The following is an 18,920-nucleotide window of genomic DNA, read 5'->3' on the forward strand; positions in this document are numbered from 1 at the left end:
GGTCTAAAACCAGACTGGAGCATTTCGTATACGTTGTTTGTCTTCAGGAAGGCAGTGAGTTGCTGCGCAACAGCCCTTTCTAGGAATGGAAGATTCGATATAGGCCAATAGTTTTTTATATTTTCTGGGTCATGGTTAGGCTTTTTCAAGAGAGGCTTTATTACTGCCATTTTTAGTGAGTTTGGTACACATCCGGTGGATAGAGAGACGTTTATTATGTTCAACATTTGAGGGCCAAGCACAGGAAGCAGCTCTTTTAGTAGTTTAGTTGGAATAGGGTCCAGTATGCAGCTTGAAGGTTTAGAGGCCATGATTATTTTCATCATTGTGTCAAGGGATATAGTACTAAGACACTTGTGTCTCTCTTGATCCTAGGTCCTGGTAGAGTTGTGCAGACTCAGGACAGCTGAGCTTTGAAGGAATACGCAGATTTAAAGAGGAGTCAGTAATTTGCTTTCTAATAATCATGATCTTTTCCTCAAAGAAGTTAATTAATTTATTACTGCTGAAGTGAAAGCCATCCTCACTTGGGGAATGCTGCTTTTTAGTTAGCTTTGCGACAGTGTCAAAAATAAATTTCGAATTGTTCTTATTTTCCTCAATTAAGTTGGAAAAATAGGATGATCGAGCAGCAGTAAGGGCTCTTCGATACTGCACGGTACTGTCTTTCCAAGCCAGTCGGAAGACTTCCAGTTTGGTGTGGTGCCATTTCCGTTCCAATTTTATGTCATCTTATCATTGATGACAATGTCTCAGATGACAACCGAAACTGACATCATATTCATTAAGTACCACCGCATATGTTCAGTTGGTCGGATTACCAGAATATAGTTCATTCCCCCCCTTCTGATGTTCCCAGAATCTCTATGTTAACCAAGGGTTTTGCAAATGTAACATCAGTAGGTTAGAGAGAGGAAAAATGGGGGAAGAGGTATTTATGACTGTCAAAACCCTTTCCCCAGGCCAAAGTCATGACATAAGTGTATGTAAACTTCCGACTTCAACTGTTCTACGATATTCTATAGTAAGTAGTATAGTATACTACAGTTTACTATAGAATTCTGTAGTAAACTGTAGCATTTTGTCATGTGGGTAGCTGGACTCGTTTACTCTTTTTTGAACATCCATATTATGCTTACTACTGTGCGTACAGTGCAAACAACTAATGAGAATTGTAACCAACAAAACCTGAATGTGCTTTCATGTAGAACTCTAGCCATTGGTGGTTGTGAAAAGATCAGGTCTTGTGAACGATTCCAACAGGAGAAGCTCCTCCCACCACCCCCACTACTGAGAAATGTCAGTGGTTATATGTTGCCATGGGAATGGCAGAGCCTGGAGAAGCTGGGGGTGGGTTGACTGAGGCCCTTTGCTGAGGATGAGGTGTGATGCGAGGCCTTTCAACATAAATGTAGTATGTTCACACAGCAGCAAGACAGTGGTAAAAAAAACTACAGGGCATCTCATGCATAGTATTACACTTCTTCAATAGAATCAGATTTATCCATTGAAGTTCACTCTACTCTTTATTTGATGCGTTCACTCTAGTGTTAATTGCAACTACACTGTAAATTGTGTTACTGCTGATTATTTCAACAGTATCTATTTGTCCTATGCTGGTAAACCCTGTCCTCCACACTGTCTATCCATCACTCTCAAAATATAATGAGTGAAATGTGAACGTATCCATCGTGCCCTTTGTGGCTGTTTTTCTGTTTTCTTTTACCTGAAGGTCAGATTACTGGCTTTGAAGTTGAAATGTTGCCCCGAGGTTAGAGTATTTTAACTGCATATCTCCCCCTCTTTCAATGGTATATCAAAGCAATGAGGGGCACCAACCATATACAGTATAGAAAAAGATGAGCGAGTGGGTGGAACAGAGCGATCCAAGTATCCCTCCACCCAGCAGCTTGTTAAGAACTACATTCCTGGGCCCACTTTAAGTCTGATCTCAGCCCCTTAGTGACCTCTCTGAGGGTAGGAGTTACCATAAAGTAAATCCCGGTACTGCAGGTGACTCCCAAATGACAGAGATGGCTAATATACAATTCACACTGACCCAAGTAGTCTCAACAGCAACCTTGATCAATGTTTAGAGAACGAACAGAGATAGGATGGTATTTAATAAGCTTCCTGGCCTTGGAGGGGCAGATTGTTGTGAGCTCTTCTATGTATCACACCACTCTCACTTGTGCACAGGTCTGTTAAATCCTCTAAAATTACAATCATCTTCATCTTGTCTTTCATCCAGCATTTCATCACATAGATCTATGATTCCTAACAAGCTAATGGAAATAGAGATGAGGTTAACAGTAGACCTGCACACATTCAAACATAAAGTACCAAATAGAAAGATGTCATACATTTATTTGTTAAAACAATCTATAAATGAGTCAGAAGCCAGAAAGAAAATGTTTAATTTTGTACTCTTGCGTTAACCGTCTATGGTTTCACAGGGCTGATGATACCTCAAAGTGTCCAGTACTGTTCTGGACAACTCAAACGACTCTAAATTCCCTCACAATGTGACACCAGAGAGAGCAGACGTAAAGCAGGTGTCATATCAAGCCTCTCAGACAAAGCCTTGTCCAGCTGCAGAAGGAAAGCAACCCAGGGAGCATAGAGTAAAAAATATGTGGCATGACTTACACAATATCTTTTCTATCGGTACATTGGGTGCTGACCTTCAAATGAAATCAATCTTGTATCTGAGGTAGAGAACCCTGAGGAGCAGGACTGTTAAATATAATTAGGTTTATTATATTCTCCAAAATGTTGCTCCACAGCTAATCAACATACACTGAAAAGACAGTTACTGTATACCATTTGAATACACCATTGTCTTTTGTTAATTAATCATCAATAATACCTAATAATAATAAATAATTTGCAATAATTAAATGCTTAAGTTGAACTCACTATTAGTTTTTTTAATCAAACATAAAACACAGCTACATTTGTAGTACGACATCTGTCAAAATCTTAATTGTATAGAAATGTAATGTAGTGCATCAGTTAACAAAAATATTCCTGCCTTAACTGAACATCTGCCAATGTACTGAACACATTCCCATGTCAATTTGAGGGGTACTGTACTATCTAAATGGTAGATAGATGAGACATAAATGTACTTTTCTGACAGACCAGAAGTAGTTTAGGAGGAGTTTAGAAAAGATTGCCTACATCCTCACTGTGGTCACAACAAACCTGGTCTGCTTATGGGAAAACACAGATGATGTGTTCAGGAAAAGCACCAGATAGAGGGGGTATCTGCCCAGAGGTTTACCTATCAACAACAGGTGGCTGATCCATGGTACTTCTTACTTCATACCCTACCCTACCATCCTCTTCAGAACCAGGGCACAATTACGGTACAGTAGCTCTGTCATCATCTCTAAAAGGCACAACTTATCTTTATCGTAGAGACATGGTGACCACTAACTCACTGTCTACTATACATCCGTGTCATGATATTTTACAGAGGTAAAGGGATTAGGAAAACGTCATATTTTCAAACATGACCTCCTGCACTCCAACATTGGTGTCTTTGTTCTGCAGCTTACATAAATAAGCTGTCATAAATCAGTTCCTCAAAAAGTAATTGATCTGCCAGTATTAAATATTAGATACATTATTTGTGGATGCCTTCTGAAAGTCATAGATCCTGATATGGTTTAAGGTATGCTAATAGAAGGAAAGTCATCTATATCCTCTTTGCTCAAGGGCTTGTTTGGTTTGAAATCCAAAAGGAAATTCTCAGAAGAGATAATGGTCACACTTTATTTGGATAGTCTGGTCATACTATCAACAAACTATCTGTTGATAAGCAACTGCTTGCTAAGGATACGGTTAGGGTTAGGTGTAGAATAAGGTTTAAGGTTAGGATAAGAGTTAGGGTTAGTAGATAGCTACTTTAAATGTTACTGATCTGTATCAGTCTGTATATAGTCTGTAGAGCTACAAATGGACTATCCAAATAAAGTGTTACCAAGATATCTGTATTAATAACAGACTGGCCCTATCAATGCGTTGTGGGGGAAAAAAATGTATGTAAAGAATTACATCTTTAAAACACATTCTAACAAACAACACCAATATCGGCATCACTGGCAATATTAGCCTGTTCCCTGCAGCTACAGTTGTGCCATTTTGTCTTTCTCCCAAAAATGCCACGACCCTTTCCCAGCAAATGATTCCAATGGAAACATTACTCAAAGAAGATCAATTCCATAACATTACAGCATTTACAGAATGGAAAGTGAAGCTGCAAAAAAAGTGATCCAGGACAATACAGACTCCACAAAAATCTCAGTCAATTTCCCATTGCACAACTTTTGAGTTTTAAGAATAATATAATCAAAAAGAAAATATCAAAACATTGTATAGTAATACTCTGTGACGTAAACCAGAGTGTGGTTATGTTACTGTGGTAATTGTTATCCAAGTAACTTTTTGTGTTGGTTTTTACATCAAATAAATACAAAACCTAACTGTCTGATAGGATATGGTTGTTTTTAATCTGGTGATGCTCAAGGAATTCTGAGGTCTCCTCTGCAATCTGTCCTGGGATGCGGAAGTCGATGGGAATGGGTTGAGGGGGCTGGGCCAGGGGCCGGCAGGCCTCTCCCTTGGGGCTGGAGGTGCTGTGGGAGTCCTGGGGATCTAGGTTGCAGCCAGTGCCCTGGAGGAACTGCAGGAAATTCTCCTCTATGGATCCCTCACGGCTGGGCAGTCTGTCCTCCTCTTCTGTCGCCCGGCGGAACAGGCAAGGCACATGCTTGCCAAGCTCCTCGCGGATCTGCCGGTTCAGACAACCGTAGAAGAAAGGGTTGGAGGTGAAGCAGAAGTAGCCGATCCACGTGACGACCTCCTCCAGGGGGGCCAGCGTGGCTGGAGGGCTAGAGGCCAGAGCTGAGTACAGATGGAAGGAGAAGTAGGGCAACCAGCAGCACAGGAACTGTCCTCCCACTGCTGCTAAAACTGCTGCCGCCTTGCCCCCTCCGAATGTGCGTTGAGGGGTGTCGCGCCCCACCCCTGTCCCCGTGCCTGTTCCTGAGCTGGTCACCATGGTGGAGCGGCTGCTGAGCGACTCGGAGCGCCGGCGGCGGGGCGTGTCCATCCAGGTGGGCAGAGGCCCATGATGCATTGCCGCAACCCGCGCCACCTTGAACATACTGCAGTACACCACCAGGATGACCAGCAGCGGGCACAGAAAGTACACCAACGTGAACAGGACCATGAAGGCCATGCGGTTCGACCCACCCCCCGTCCAGTGCAAGGAGCAGCGCCTGTGACTCTGAGCTGGGGGTGAGGGGACACCCTCACCCCCTCCCCCAACTCCAACACCCTCCAGAAAAGGAGTCCTCCCGCCCTGTAAGGCCCAGGCCAGCAGCGGCAGGGCTGACATGGCCAGGGCTTTGACCCATATCCCCACCAGGACTGAGGCCACCAGGCCCAGGGTCATCTTCACCTCGTAGCGCATGGGGTGGATGATGTAGTAGTAGCGCTCCACGTTGATGGCTGAGATGGAGAGGATGGCGGCGGTGACCAGGCACACACTGAGGAAGAGGTAGCTCCGGCACAGGGCTTCGCCAAAGAAGACCCTGCCTGAGAGCATGCCCAGGGGCATCAGCACCAAGGCTGCCAGCAGGTCCACCAGGCACAGGTGGAAGACAAAGGCAAACTTACGGAGCTGTGGGGCCTTGGCGATGACAGCCATTACGGCCCCGTTGCCCACCACGGCCAGCAGGTCCATGAGCAGCATGGCGAGCAGTGCTAGTGACTGGGACAAAGCCCCGCTCTCAGGTGACTCAGAGGCTGAGGTGTTGGGCATGGGCTGTGAGAAGGGGAGGGAGGAGTTCCACAACGGCTCCATCGGATGGCGGGACAAGGTAGACAGAGGGTGTCAATCACAGGCCCATCACCCATCCTTCACAGCCAGGGAGCAGGGCCAGGAACCAGAGGCCCAGTCTGGGAGGAGGTCAGATAACAGCAGCTCTGTAAAAGGGGCCTGTGAGCCTGGGTCATCCTGGGAATGCTCAACCTCCCTTAATAACCTCCTCAGAAATGTAGGCCTTCTCCTAGGAACAGAGAAGTAGGATGAAGGACATTAGCTACTGCAATTCACAATGGCTGACACAGGACAATAGAACAATGTAACTGTTTTTCTGCAGATGGACATGGTTTTATGAGATAATCCTAACACAAACTCTGTCAGAGCTCTATGGCAACCAGTATTATTTTAAGATTAATTCATTAGGGTGACAGTTTGTAAAATTCTTATCAACTCAAATCTGTGGGAAACTAATCCAAAGGCAATACATTAATCCAAAACCAGTGTTTGAAGGGACTAATTCCTAATTAATTCCTGATGAAAGGAGAGGACATTTTGCAATGTGTTTTCAACATGTTGAGGACTGTGTGTATTGTGTAAATTGAACCACTATGCAACATTTTGAGATTGAATAAGAGAGTAAACCACACCCATGGCTTTATGGCTCTTGTTTAGTGTCAAGCCACAATGTCCCTGTAGTGTTTTATAAACACTATTTTCCCCAAATAAACCTCCCAGTGGGAGTTCCAATCGATTTATACAGCAACATATGATGGTGCATTAGAGTCTTCCATTGTCAGAAAAGTGCACTATTTTTATTTGATTAATGCCCCAGGCCTGCCCCGGTTGAACCGGGTTAGCGTTGATTGCATTCATTTTGGAACCGGGCTGCCTCCTGGGCTTGAGTCAGGTGCCCCGTGTGGGCCGACGGCGAAGTTGGCTCAAAACAAAAGTGATGTAGGCCTAGGTTAAGCATGTGGAGTAATTAATAGGATTCTGTGTTTCAACATGCAAGGGTGATTGCTTTGATAATAAAGCTTTATCAGCTTTCCCAATGAAAATTTGTTTGAATTTTAAAACATATATTTAATTGAAAATGTTTCTGAATGATGCAGCGTGCTGCCTGCCTTGTTGACAACATAACAGAGCAGCACAGATTACTGTTAGATTTGAGAAGGGCATTCCTCCCTCACCGCTTTAGCCCGTTCACGTCACGGGCCATAGCCCGGTGCACTTAATTGAAGTCCCTCATTGTGCAATCCCCCCACTTTGACTGTTGAGTGACAGACTCAACTCAAGCACACCTGTCAACTTTGGCCACACCCACAGCCCTCATCTATGAAACCTGCTACTAAAACCGACCAATACACTTTGATTTTATTCATGAATTTAATATTCTTGTTATTCTGGTTGTCTTCTAAGTTTGTGGTTACGTTGAGTTGTAGCCTAATAATTCTGATCGTATCCATTTAGCACAGTCGTACTTCCTGACACAGTATCTCATGTATCTCATCTTCTTCCTCCTCCTCTTTATCCTCTTCCTTCCCATCCTCCTCATCCCCCACTCCAATACAATGATAATTGCTTTTCTTCCGTACCCTGGGGCTCTTTTTTCTTAACAATATCACATACAGTTTAGGCCTAGGTCTGGTCTTGATATGTGCTAGCAAACCTACAGCACATCAAGACCAGACCTACAGCACATATCAAGACCAGACCTACAGCACATATCAAGACCAGACCTACAGCACATATCAAGACCAGACATAGGCCTAAACTGTATGTGATATTGTTGAGAAAAAAAGAGTCCCAGAGTATGGAAGAAAAGCAATTATCATTGTATTGGAGTGGGGGATGAGGAGGATGGGAAGGACGGGGATAAAGAGGAGGAGGAAGAAGAAGGGAAAGGGCAGGAATACATAGGATTGAGTGTCATTTTAAAGGCACCCTTTTCCAGTGCTGTGTACTCTGCAAGTGCATATTGGGACAACACATCTATTACATTCCCAGTCTAAAGGGACCAACCCATGCCCAACATTACAACACCATGTTACAGTATCAAGACTGGATCACATAATATATTCTACATTCAAGGAGGACTAGAGGAGGAAGATAGAACTACAAATAAAAAGAGAGAGGGACAGAGAGAGAGACAGAGAGAGAGACAGAAACCCACAGTGTACCTGGATCAGGGCAGGTTTTGTGATGATGTAGCCTGCTGTCTCTTTTAAGGATATTAAGCTGGTTGGTTAGCTCCCAGTGCTGGGATGCAGGATAGACATCAGTCAGCCGCATGCGTTGTGTATGGTGCTGACTGCTGCTATGGCACTCCCCTTCTTTATCAGACTGCTCTTCTTCTCCTCCTCTGCCTTTGCCTCGTCTTTCAGTTATTTTCCGGATGAGGGTAGCTGTGTTGACAGTGATAGATTTAAGGGGATGAGAGAGAGAAAAAAGAAAAGGAGCAAATGTTGTCTCCCTCTACTTGCTAATGTAAACCGCACACTCACACACATATAAACTCACTCTCTCCCTCTCTCTTGCACACTCACACACAGTGACTGCAGAGATGGAGAGGGAGGCAGAGGCACAGGCATAGGACCAGAGCCACTCTCTCTGCTGGGTCTTAGTGCCCCTGAAGTTTGGCTATCATTTTTATTTTGCATACAGAGGGTTAAATGTTAAATTAATGGAGATAAATAGAGAAAAACAGAATGGCTTATGTAGATGTTGGGTTTTTGTTTTGTTTCTCAGGACAAAATAAAAATGTGATTTTTTTTCCATAAACGCTCCATTACACAAAGAACTTAGCCCAGAGTCTTTGACCTCTTGAGCTCCAGGTGACCTTTTGTTGTGTCACCTCTCTCATGGTTTGTCAATCCCATTCAAACACACCTCTATGGCACATACCCACATGCCCATAAACATTTACTCAACCTGTGTTATGAATAAATGTTTCAATAATTACAGAGGGAAAAGGAATCAGTGTGAAGATCACCATAAAGTGGAACCTGGTACTCCCCCCAAGTCCAATGACCCCCCCCCCCCCCCCCCAAGTCTGTACATTTAGCCACTTGTGGTTTGAAATGGTAGATATGGCTAATATATATGATTCACACTGACCCAAGTAGTCTTGACAACAACCTCGATTAATGTTTTGACCAGTGCCCAGGTACTTGGAGAACGAACAGTGATAGGATGGTATTTAATAAGCTTCCTGGCCTTGGAGGGGCAGATTGTTGCAAACTCTGCTGAGTATAACACCACTCTCACTTGTGAACAGGTTTCTGTCTGTTAAATCCTCAAATTACAGTTGTCTTCTCCTTGTCTGTCATCCAGCATTTCTTCACATTTGAGCAAATCTACGCTTTCTTACAAGCTAATGGAAGTAGAGATGAGCCATCCCAAATAACTTTCCTAATGGAGAGAGCAAGGTTAACAGGAGACCAGCACACAATAACATATACATTTATTTGTTAAACCAATCAATAAACAAGTCAGAAGCCAGAAAGGAAATAAATAAGTTAAATGTTGTACTGCATCTACCAATAACAATCTCTGATTCCTCTCACATGATGGTTTCAACTGAGACAAAGAGGCATTAATTAGCTCAGGTCCTCAGTTAAGGCATGAGCACCCATTCCACCCAGACCATCATACTGGGATAACACAGCAGCATTAGTCTCAAGTTGCCACGGTGATCTTCGCTGAAATGAGGAAGACAGTGGCTGATGGACGTTTTCATAAACACTCCCTCTCATTGCACTGCCAGATCATCTCCACTCCACTGTCTATGGGAGACAATGAAATGGAGACCCTGCCAGGCAATATTTCTCAATGCTATGAGTCTACAGCTGCTGCTGGGTTTTAAGTGCTTTTCATTTGCGTTTAAAGGATGCAGATGGTCATCCATGCACATTAGCATTTATATAATTCGCACCCCAGTTTTCAACTCCCCTAAATTTGAATTTGTTCTCTGGCTGGTACAATCATGGCACTGATGACACCAGTCTATTGCTAGCAAAGGTCGGATCATATTGAAATCAATTGATATTACTTTTACATTTCATATGGGAATACTTGAAAGGCCAGATAATGCTCAGCCTTGTATCCTCTGATGACAACAGAATGGAAATGCATCATAATGTTCTGCATTGTCATAATAACCCGATGCTAACATAATTATGTGATCTAATCATCTGATGATGGTTGCACCCGTCTCTCTTCCTGTTGAACGACTTTCATCATGTCATCACTCTAAACACAAAACAAGCCAGGCTGGACCAGAGCACAGATACAGACACTGTGTCCTCTCACCACACCAACAGCACTATGCTGCAGAGATACGGTTTCACAGTAGTGACACAGGCTTTATGGCCATTTCTAATACTGTTGGAAGAGAAGATGGAGAGAGAGATTTAAAAAATAAGGCTGTTCTAGAAAGGTGTGTGAGGAAGATAAAGTGTGTGTGTGTGATTGTGTGTGTCTGTGCGTGTGTGCATGCGTGTACATGCACATGAGTGTGCACATTTGTACTTGCGCGTGTGTGTGTGTGTCAGGTGTTGACTCATGACAGAAATAGCAGATTCTTGCTCGCCTGGCAGCACCAATCACTGCCACTGCAAATACAATGGTTTCCATGACAACCTTGAAAATAGACTTCACATTCCCAGTCAGAAATAGCTACGGCCAGCGTGCTAACCCCACTGCCCCCACAGACCATAATAACCAGCCATAAATACGCACACACAAATATCAACTGCGTTCATAAATACAATCTTGCAATTACTTATACCAAAACACAATTACTTGCACAAACAAAAAAACAACACACAGAGCTACTCACGCATGCAAAAAAACGTGAACCAGCTTCTTGTTCACACAAGCATATATATATACTACCATTCAAAAGTTTGGGGTCACTTAGAAATGTCCTTGTTTTTGAAAGAAAAGCTTTTTTTGTTGGTCCATTTAAAATAACAGGCCAGCATCCTGGAGACGCCTCTTCACTGTTGACGTCGAGACTGGTGTTTTGCGGGTACTATTTAATGAAGCTGCCAGTTGAGGACTTGTGAGGCGTCTGTTCTCAAACTAGACACTCTAATGTACTTGTCCTCTTGCTCAGTTGTGCACCAGGGCCTCACACTCCTCTTTCTATTCTGGTTAGAGCCAGTTTGAGCTGTTCTGTGAAGGGAGTACAGCGCATTGTACAGCGTGTCTTCAGTTTCTTGTCAATTTCTCGCATGCAATAGCCTTAATTTCTCAGAACAAGAATAGACTGATGAGTTTTAGAAGAAAGTTATATGTTTCTGGCCATTTTGAGCCTGTAATCGAACCCACAAATGCTGATGCTCCAGATGCTCAACTAGTCTCAAGGCCAGTTTTATTTCTTATTTAATCAGAACAGTTGTCAGCTGTGCTAGCATAATTGTAAAAGGATTTTCTAATGATCAATTAGCTAATCCAAGTTAATAATTTTTAAAGGCTAACACAACGTGCCATTGGAACACAGGAGATATGGTTGCTGATAATGGGCCTCTGTACGCCTATGTAGATATTCCATAAAAAATCAGTCGTTTCCAGCTACAATAGTAATTTACAAAATTAACAATGTCTACACTGTATTTCTGATCAATTTGATGTTATTTTAATGGACAAAACATTTGCTTTTCTTTCAAAAACAAGGACATTTCTAAGTGTCCCCAAACTTTTGAATGGTAGTGTGTATATATACAGTACCAGTCAAAAGTTTGGACAAGTTTGGTTTTTCTTTATTTTTACTATTTTCTACATTGTAGAATAATAGAGAAGACATCAAAAGTATGAAATAACACATATGGAGTCATGTAGTAACCAAAAAAGTGTTAAATCTAAATATATTTGAGGTTCTTCAAAGTAGCCACCCTTTGCCTTGATGACAGCTTTGCACACTCTTGGAATTCTCTCAACCAGCTTCATAAGGAATGCTTTTCCAACAGTCTTGAAGGAGTTCCCACATGTTCTGAGCACTTGTTGGCTGCTTTTCCTTCACTCTGCGGTCCAACTCATCCCAAACCATCTAATTTGGGTAGAGTTCAGGTTATTGTGGAGGCCAGATCATCTGATGCAGCACTCTATCACTCTCCTTCTTGGTCAGAAAGCCCTTACACACCCTGGAGGTGTGTTGGATCATTGTCTTGTTGAAAAACAAATGATAGTCCCACGAAGTGCAAACCAGATGGGATGGGTATTGCTGCAGAATGCTGTGGTAGCCATGCTGGTTAAGTGTGCTGTCATGACGTGGCCCTTTCTGGGTATAGATCGTGGCATCCACCTCTCTCTCTCTCCTACACCCAGGTTCTGTTATCTCAGGTCGTAAATTCCGGGCAGAGACTCTCTCCCTCTGGCCATACAGAAAGAGAGACACTTAGAGAGAACAAAGGATTTCACATGGCGAACTCCTAAATCCCCCAAATATAAATTTGATACAAAAGGTTCACTTGTGAGAAGGTGGGATTTGTTCGTGGACACTTAAAGGATGGTTATGACGAGTGGGTTTCATTTTGTGACCTCAGAGAGAACAGGAAACACACACAAACTATATCTCTGAATATGTACATTTCTCAATTTTGGGCTTTGCATCTAATTCTTGTATAAAATGAATGAGTAAAGATGAAACTATTTGTGAAATTATGTAAGGTGATGTTAAACCCTTAATGAAAGAGAATTGTATTCCCTTTAAAGTTGAACTAAGTCATGGGCCTGCCCCCGTGAGCACAGACATGATCTTTACGAACAAAAGCCCCTCCTGAGGAAATCCTCTTCAGACCACACCGAAGGGGCACAGGTTGAGTTTGCACCACAAAAACCTCAGTATAAGCTAAGGTTGTAATGGTTGTTGAATTCCTAACCATACCACGTGGAGCATTGGCTACACGGCTGGAAATGGTTAACCTCAGACTATCGATCCCTACAGAATAAGAGCAAATCTTAGATACGAATCACTAGTCTACGGCTAGAAATGATGTCAACCTGGCATGCGAAGACCGACAACCACCGAAACATTTATTTTATGAGAACATTTCGGAATGGTACTCTGAAGTATCCATTCTAACCACAAAATAATTTGATCTTCAGGGAAGCAGAGAGAGAGACTATGATGAACTGACTCTCCAACAGAAGGACTGACGATTCCAACAAAGATCACGACAACACACTGGGCGTAAATATATATTGATTGCAATTATTCCTGAATGAGTGAGCGTTCATGTGCAAAGAATTAGCATTTCAATTAATATAATTATCAACTGTGTAGTGACTCCTTTCGTCTTTCCCGCCCTTCTCAGTCCACAGCCACTTCCCTTTGTTCACCAAGCTGTCATATCGGCTTAACCCACTAGGGAACCTCCCCTATCATTTCCTTGTAACCATATCTACTGTTGTTTGTTCATGCATTTCTGTGATTATTGATTTAGTTAGTAAATAAATTATTAAGACAATTGGTGTATGGATGATTCATAGTAAAGGCTGGGTTCGTGCAGATAACCAACCATTTGTGACGTTTGGAATAACAGTCTTCACTTTAATGATGCCAAAAACAACATATTATGACACCCCATGCGAGGAATCTAAGATAGAATTGGACTTTGCTTTTGAATTATATATATATCAATTGTGCAAAAAGTATTGTACAAACAGACTGCATTGTATACAGATATTGGTTGTGTGTTTCCATTTGAACAAGCTTCCAGTAATGTGTTGTTAGCGTCTGAGCGATGAGTTGTAAATTCCAGATTTAGTCCGTTAGGCCAAACGGTACTATTTCTGTCGGTCAATATACATTTATAGAGCCAGTAATTTTAGAAATTAAAGAGATCTCTTCGGTGACCGAGCCAAAGTTCTGTGTGCCTACCACGCTAAGCCAGTGTGCGTAGGCCACAGGAGTATCTGTATTTATGTACCGTGGCGCACCGGTCAACATAATGCTAGCAAAGTATGCCGAATGGGTTAATGTGAGACGTCACTGGTAAACCCTCCTTTCCATGGTGAAGGGGACCCTATTTTTCCTAGGATAGGATAAAGTAATCCTTCTCACCCCCCTCCCCCCCCCTTAAAAGACCTAGATGCACTATTGTAAAGTGGCTGTTCCACTGGATGTCATAAGGTGAAAGCACCAATTTGTAAGTCGCTCTGGATAAGAGCGTCTGCTAAATGACTTAAATGTAAATGTAAATTTCTGTACAAAGTAGGATTAGCTTAGCACTAGATGCTACAGCTAACAATGGGAAAACTGCATTTTTCTTTTTCCTGTGTTACGTTGAAATTCCTCCGCCTTGCGCGACGGATGTCCTGCCCTTTGCACTTCCATTTGATTTCAGCTTTCTGCTATCAGTGACCCCCTCGTGGTGAAGAATCGCCAGTACATTTTCTGAAAAAAAAGAATTAGGTGACACACAAATGTGGATCACGTTCAACAAAGTTTATTTAGGATATCCAGCCAATCAATTGATTGGATATCGATGTGTCATTCAATTGAACTAACAAGTGAAATTGCCAGATTTACCTTTCAAGTGGATCTTTTAAACATCCTTGAGATGTTTCTACAACTTGATTGGAGTCCACCTGACAGTAAATGTCAGAGCAAAAACCAAGACATGAGGTCAAATTAATTGTTCGTAGAGCTCCGAGACAGGATTGTGTTGAGGCACAGATCTGGGGAAGGATACCAAAACATGTCTGCAGCATTGAAGGTTCCCAAGAACACAGTGGAATTCATCATTCTTAAATGGAAGAAGTTCGGAACCACCAAGACTCTTCCTAGAGCTAGCCGCCCGGCCAAACTGAGCAATCGGGGGAGAAGGCCCTTGGTCAGGTAGGTGACCAACAACCCGATGGTCCCTCTGATAGAGCTCTAGAGTTCCTCTCTGGAGATGGGAGAGCATTCCAGAAGGACAACCATCTCAGCAGCACTCCACCAATCAGGCCTTTCTGGTAGAGTGGCCAGACGGAAGCCACTCCTCAGTAAAAGGCACATGACAGACCGCTTGGAGTTTGCCAAAAGGCATCTAAAGGACTCCCTGACCATGAGAAACAAGATGAAACCAAGATTGAACTCTTTGGCCTGAATGCCAAGCGTCACTTCTGGAGGAAACCTGGCACCATCCCTACAGTGAAGCATGGTGGTGTCAGCATCATGCTGTGGGGATGTTGTTCAGCAGCAGGGACTGGGAGACTAGTCAGGATCAACGGAAAGATGAACAGAGAAGATCCTTGATGAAAACCTGTTCCAGAGTGTTCAGGACCTCAGACTGGAGCAAAAGTTCACCTTGCAACAGGACACCGACCCTAAGCACAAAGCCAAGACAACGCAGGAGTGGCTTTGGGACATGTCTCTGAACATCCATGAGTGGCCCAGCCAGAATCTCTGGAGAGACCTGAAAATAGCTGTGCAGCGATGCTCCCCCTCCAACCTGACAGAGTTTGAGAGGATCTGCAGAGAAGAATAGGAGAAACACCCCAAATACAGGTGTATCAGGCTGGTAGTGTTAAACCTAGAAGACTCAAGGCTGTAATTGCTGACAAAGGTGCTTCAGCAAAGTACTGAGTGAAGTGTCTGAATACTTATGAAATCTGATATTTTTGTTTTACATTTTTATAAATAAAAATATGTTTTTGCTTCGTCATTATGGGGTATTGTGTGTAGATTGAAGAGTGAAATAAAACACTTTGATCAGTTTTAGAATAAGGCTGAAACGTAACAAAATGTGGAAAAAGTCAACGGGTCTGAATAGTTTCCGAATACCCTGTGTGTGTGTGTGTGTGTGTGTGTGTGTGTGTGTGTGTCTTTACTATCATTAACTGAAGACTTATAGTTTTTATCAAAGATTCTCTGTATTTAGTATTATCCGATTGTACTGATTAATCATGTAACCGTGCGATTATACTGATTAATCATGTAACCGTAATTACTTGGAAGTTGGGGCACCAAGGAAAAATATTCAGATTAAAGTTATAATTTCCTAAAATAACTTTTCAGATATTTTATCTGATCAATTAGTCTTCGAATTAATGCATTTTTTACTTTACCTCAAGTTAGTCTCATTCCAAACGTCGTAAATTGTTGGTTATTTGCACGAACCCTGTCTTCACTATGAGTCATCCATACATCAATTGTCTTAAATCATTTATTTATTACTAACTAAGTAATTCACAGAAATGCATAAACAAACAAGGTAAATGTAATGATAGGAGAATGTGCCCTAGTGGGCTAAACCGGCATGGCGGCTTGTTAGACAAAAGGGGAAGTTGGGGTCAACTAAGAAGTCACTACAGAGTGATAATTTTATCAATTGAAATGCTAATCCTTTACACATGAACCCTCACTCATTCCGGAACAATTGCAATCAATATATATATAAATATTTACGCTCAGTGTGTTGTCTTGATCGCTGGTGAAAAGTTTGTGTTTCTTTTGTAGAATTGTCTGTCTCTCTCCGTCGTGGTTATAGGGGATAGTTCAGAGTGACATTCATTCATTTGTTATAGAATGAATGTTTCGGCGGTTGTCGTTCTTCGCGTTCAATGATACCGAATTCCTAGCTGTAGACTAGTAATTCATATCAAAGACTTGTTCTTATTCTGTCGGTATCGATAGTCTAAGAGTTTAACCACGTGGTATGGTTAAAAGATTCAGCAATGGTCTACAACCTTTGTACTCCCGTGATTGAGAGAAACATGGTCTGCAACCTTTATCCATCTCGTAATTGAGGTAAGCTCGGTCTGCTGATCGAAAACCTGACTGGTGGTTTTATTCGGAAGGCAGAAAGGGCTGTCCCAGGATGTCTGACCCTAACTGGGCTCAGGGGCGGTCCTCTGATTTAGTTAACTCAAAAAGGGGATTGGAGTTTTCCTTCATTAAACAGTCCAAAATCATATTACACAATTTTACAAACGGTATCATACTCACTCATTCATCTTATACAACAATTAGGTGTAAACCTCATATCAGAGGCTATTATATAAACAGAGTTATGGTAATGTGGCCACACTGTCTCCCATAAGCTTCCCCAAGTTGTGTCAAACGAACCAGTTCATAGCTGGATTCTTCACCGATCTTTTATACTTTCTCCAGAACATGAAATTTGTTCATACCTCAAGTTCTGTGAGGTGGAAGGAATTGCTTTGTTCTCTATGAAAATTTACTCTCTCTATACTGTGTGTCCATGAGGATATCCTCAGGAATTTACGACGTCTTTCTGACCACAGCAACCTGGTTGAAGGAGGAAAGGGGGAGGCAGGGAGAGGGGGATGGGGCTTGCTATACCCAAAGAGGCCAACGTCATGACAGGGTATACACATTTAGTGTACAAAACATTAGGAACCCCTTCCTAATATTGGGTTGCCCCCTCGTTACCCTCAGAACAGCCTTAATTTGTCGGGGCATGGACACACTACAAGGTCAATCAGTCAATCAAATGAATTTATCAAGCCCTGTCACAAAGTGCTATACAGAAACTCAGCCTAAAACCCCAAACAGCAAGCAATGCAGATGTCGAAAAACGGTTGCTAGGAAAAACTCCCTAGAAAGGCAGGAACCTAGGAAGAAACCTAGAGAGGAACCAGGCTCTGAGGGGTGGCCGAATCCTCTTCTGGCTGTGTCTGGTGGAGATTATAACAGTACATGGCCAAGATGTTCAAACGTTCATAGATGACCAGCAGGGTCAAATAATAATAATAATCACAGGTCAGCACCTCAGGAGTAAATGTCAGTTGACTTTTCACAGCCGATCATTCAGACAGCAGACACAGTAGTGAGAGAGTCGAAAACAGTAGGTCTGGGACAAGGTAACACGTCCGGTGAACAGGTCAGGGTTCCATAGCCGCAGGCAGAACAGTTGAAACTGGAGCAGCAGCATGACCAGGTGGACTGGGGACAGCAAGGAGTCATCAGGCATGGGCATAGTCCTAGGGCTCATGTCCTCTGAGAGAAGAGAGAGAGAGAATTAGATGGAGCATACTTAAATTCACACAGGACACCGGATAAGACAGGAGAAATTCTCCAGATACAACAGACTGACCCTAGCCCACCGACACATGAACTATTGCAGCATAATTACTGGTGTCAACAACATTCCATAGAGATGCTGGCCCGTGTTGACTCCAATGCGTCCCACAGTTGTTTCAAGTTATCTGGATGTCCTTTGGTTGGTGGAACATTCTTCATACACACAGGAAACTGTTGAGCATGAAAAACCCAGCAGCGCTGCAGTTCTTGACACACTCAAACCAGTGTGCCTCGCATCTACCACAATACCTCTTTCAAAAGGCACTTCAATCTTTTGTCTTGCCCATTCACCCTCTGAATGGCACACTATACACATTCCACGTCTCAATTTTCTCAAGGCTTAAAAATCCTTCTTTAACCTGTCTCCTTCCCTTCATCTACACTGATTTGAAGTGGATTTAAGAGGTGACATCAGTAAGGGATCATAGCTTTCACCTGATCAGTCTGTTATAGAACGAGCAGGTGTTCCTTATATTTTGTACACTCAGCATATAAACTGTACTGGTGAAACATACAGAAACACTATATGAACAGAGACACATGAACAGATACTTTTTCTTGCACACCAACATGTACACATATCACTTGACCTGTTCCACCACCCCCATGGTAGACCACAAATAAAAAGGTGGTCATTTGAAGTAGTCAAAGATAAGGGCTCTGTGATGTGAATTGCCAGGGAGTCAGGGACAGAGGGGGTCTTACCTCACTGTTGACCAAGACTTTGTCACCACACACACACAACCCTTCAAACCATCAACCAAGCACTAAGACCTAATGAGGGTTGATGAAAGTGTTAAAGGCAGAGCTGATATTCAGCCTGGGTGGATACTAGATACCTGAACCGTTAAAACCTCTTGAGCTGACAGCCGTTTTGCTATGGCTGTATTCATCAATCTGGCAAGAATTAAATATTTAGAATAATGTGGTAGTGTTTAGTAGTGGTGGTGCTATGGGAATGGTTAGCCTATAGGCATGCTATTGAGCAACATTCACTGAGAGAATGATTGCATGTTGAAATGCTCAAAGGATGGATGGCTAAAGTGT

General features: G+C 42.7%; 1 protein-coding gene across 1 annotated transcript; it reads right to left on the bottom strand.

Moving 5' to 3' along the window:
* Positions 1-2,356: 2,356 nt before the first annotated feature.
* LOC115143192 (G-protein coupled receptor 61-like) lies at positions 2,357-8,060 on the bottom strand. The gene is made up of 2 exons (XM_029683342.2): positions 8,017-8,060; positions 2,357-6,080 (listed from the first exon to the last, which is right to left on the bottom strand). The coding sequence occupies exon 2, from the start codon at positions 5,873-5,875 to the stop codon at positions 4,487-4,489; it is 1,389 nt and encodes a 462-aa protein (XP_029539202.1). The 5' UTR covers positions 5,876-6,080; positions 8,017-8,060; the 3' UTR covers positions 2,357-4,486.
* Positions 8,061-18,920: the final 10,860 nt, after the last annotated feature.

This window comes from Oncorhynchus nerka, linkage group LG15, assembly GCF_034236695.1.
Source record: "Oncorhynchus nerka isolate Pitt River linkage group LG15, Oner_Uvic_2.0, whole genome shotgun sequence".
NCBI classification, from domain to species: Eukaryota; Metazoa; Chordata; class Actinopteri; order Salmoniformes; family Salmonidae; genus Oncorhynchus; species Oncorhynchus nerka.

Coding starts and splice junctions, on each gene's coding strand:
- LOC115143192 (XM_029683342.2), bottom strand. CDS start 5,875: ATGGAGCCGTTGTGGAACTCCTCCCTCCCCTTCTCACAGCCCATGCCC.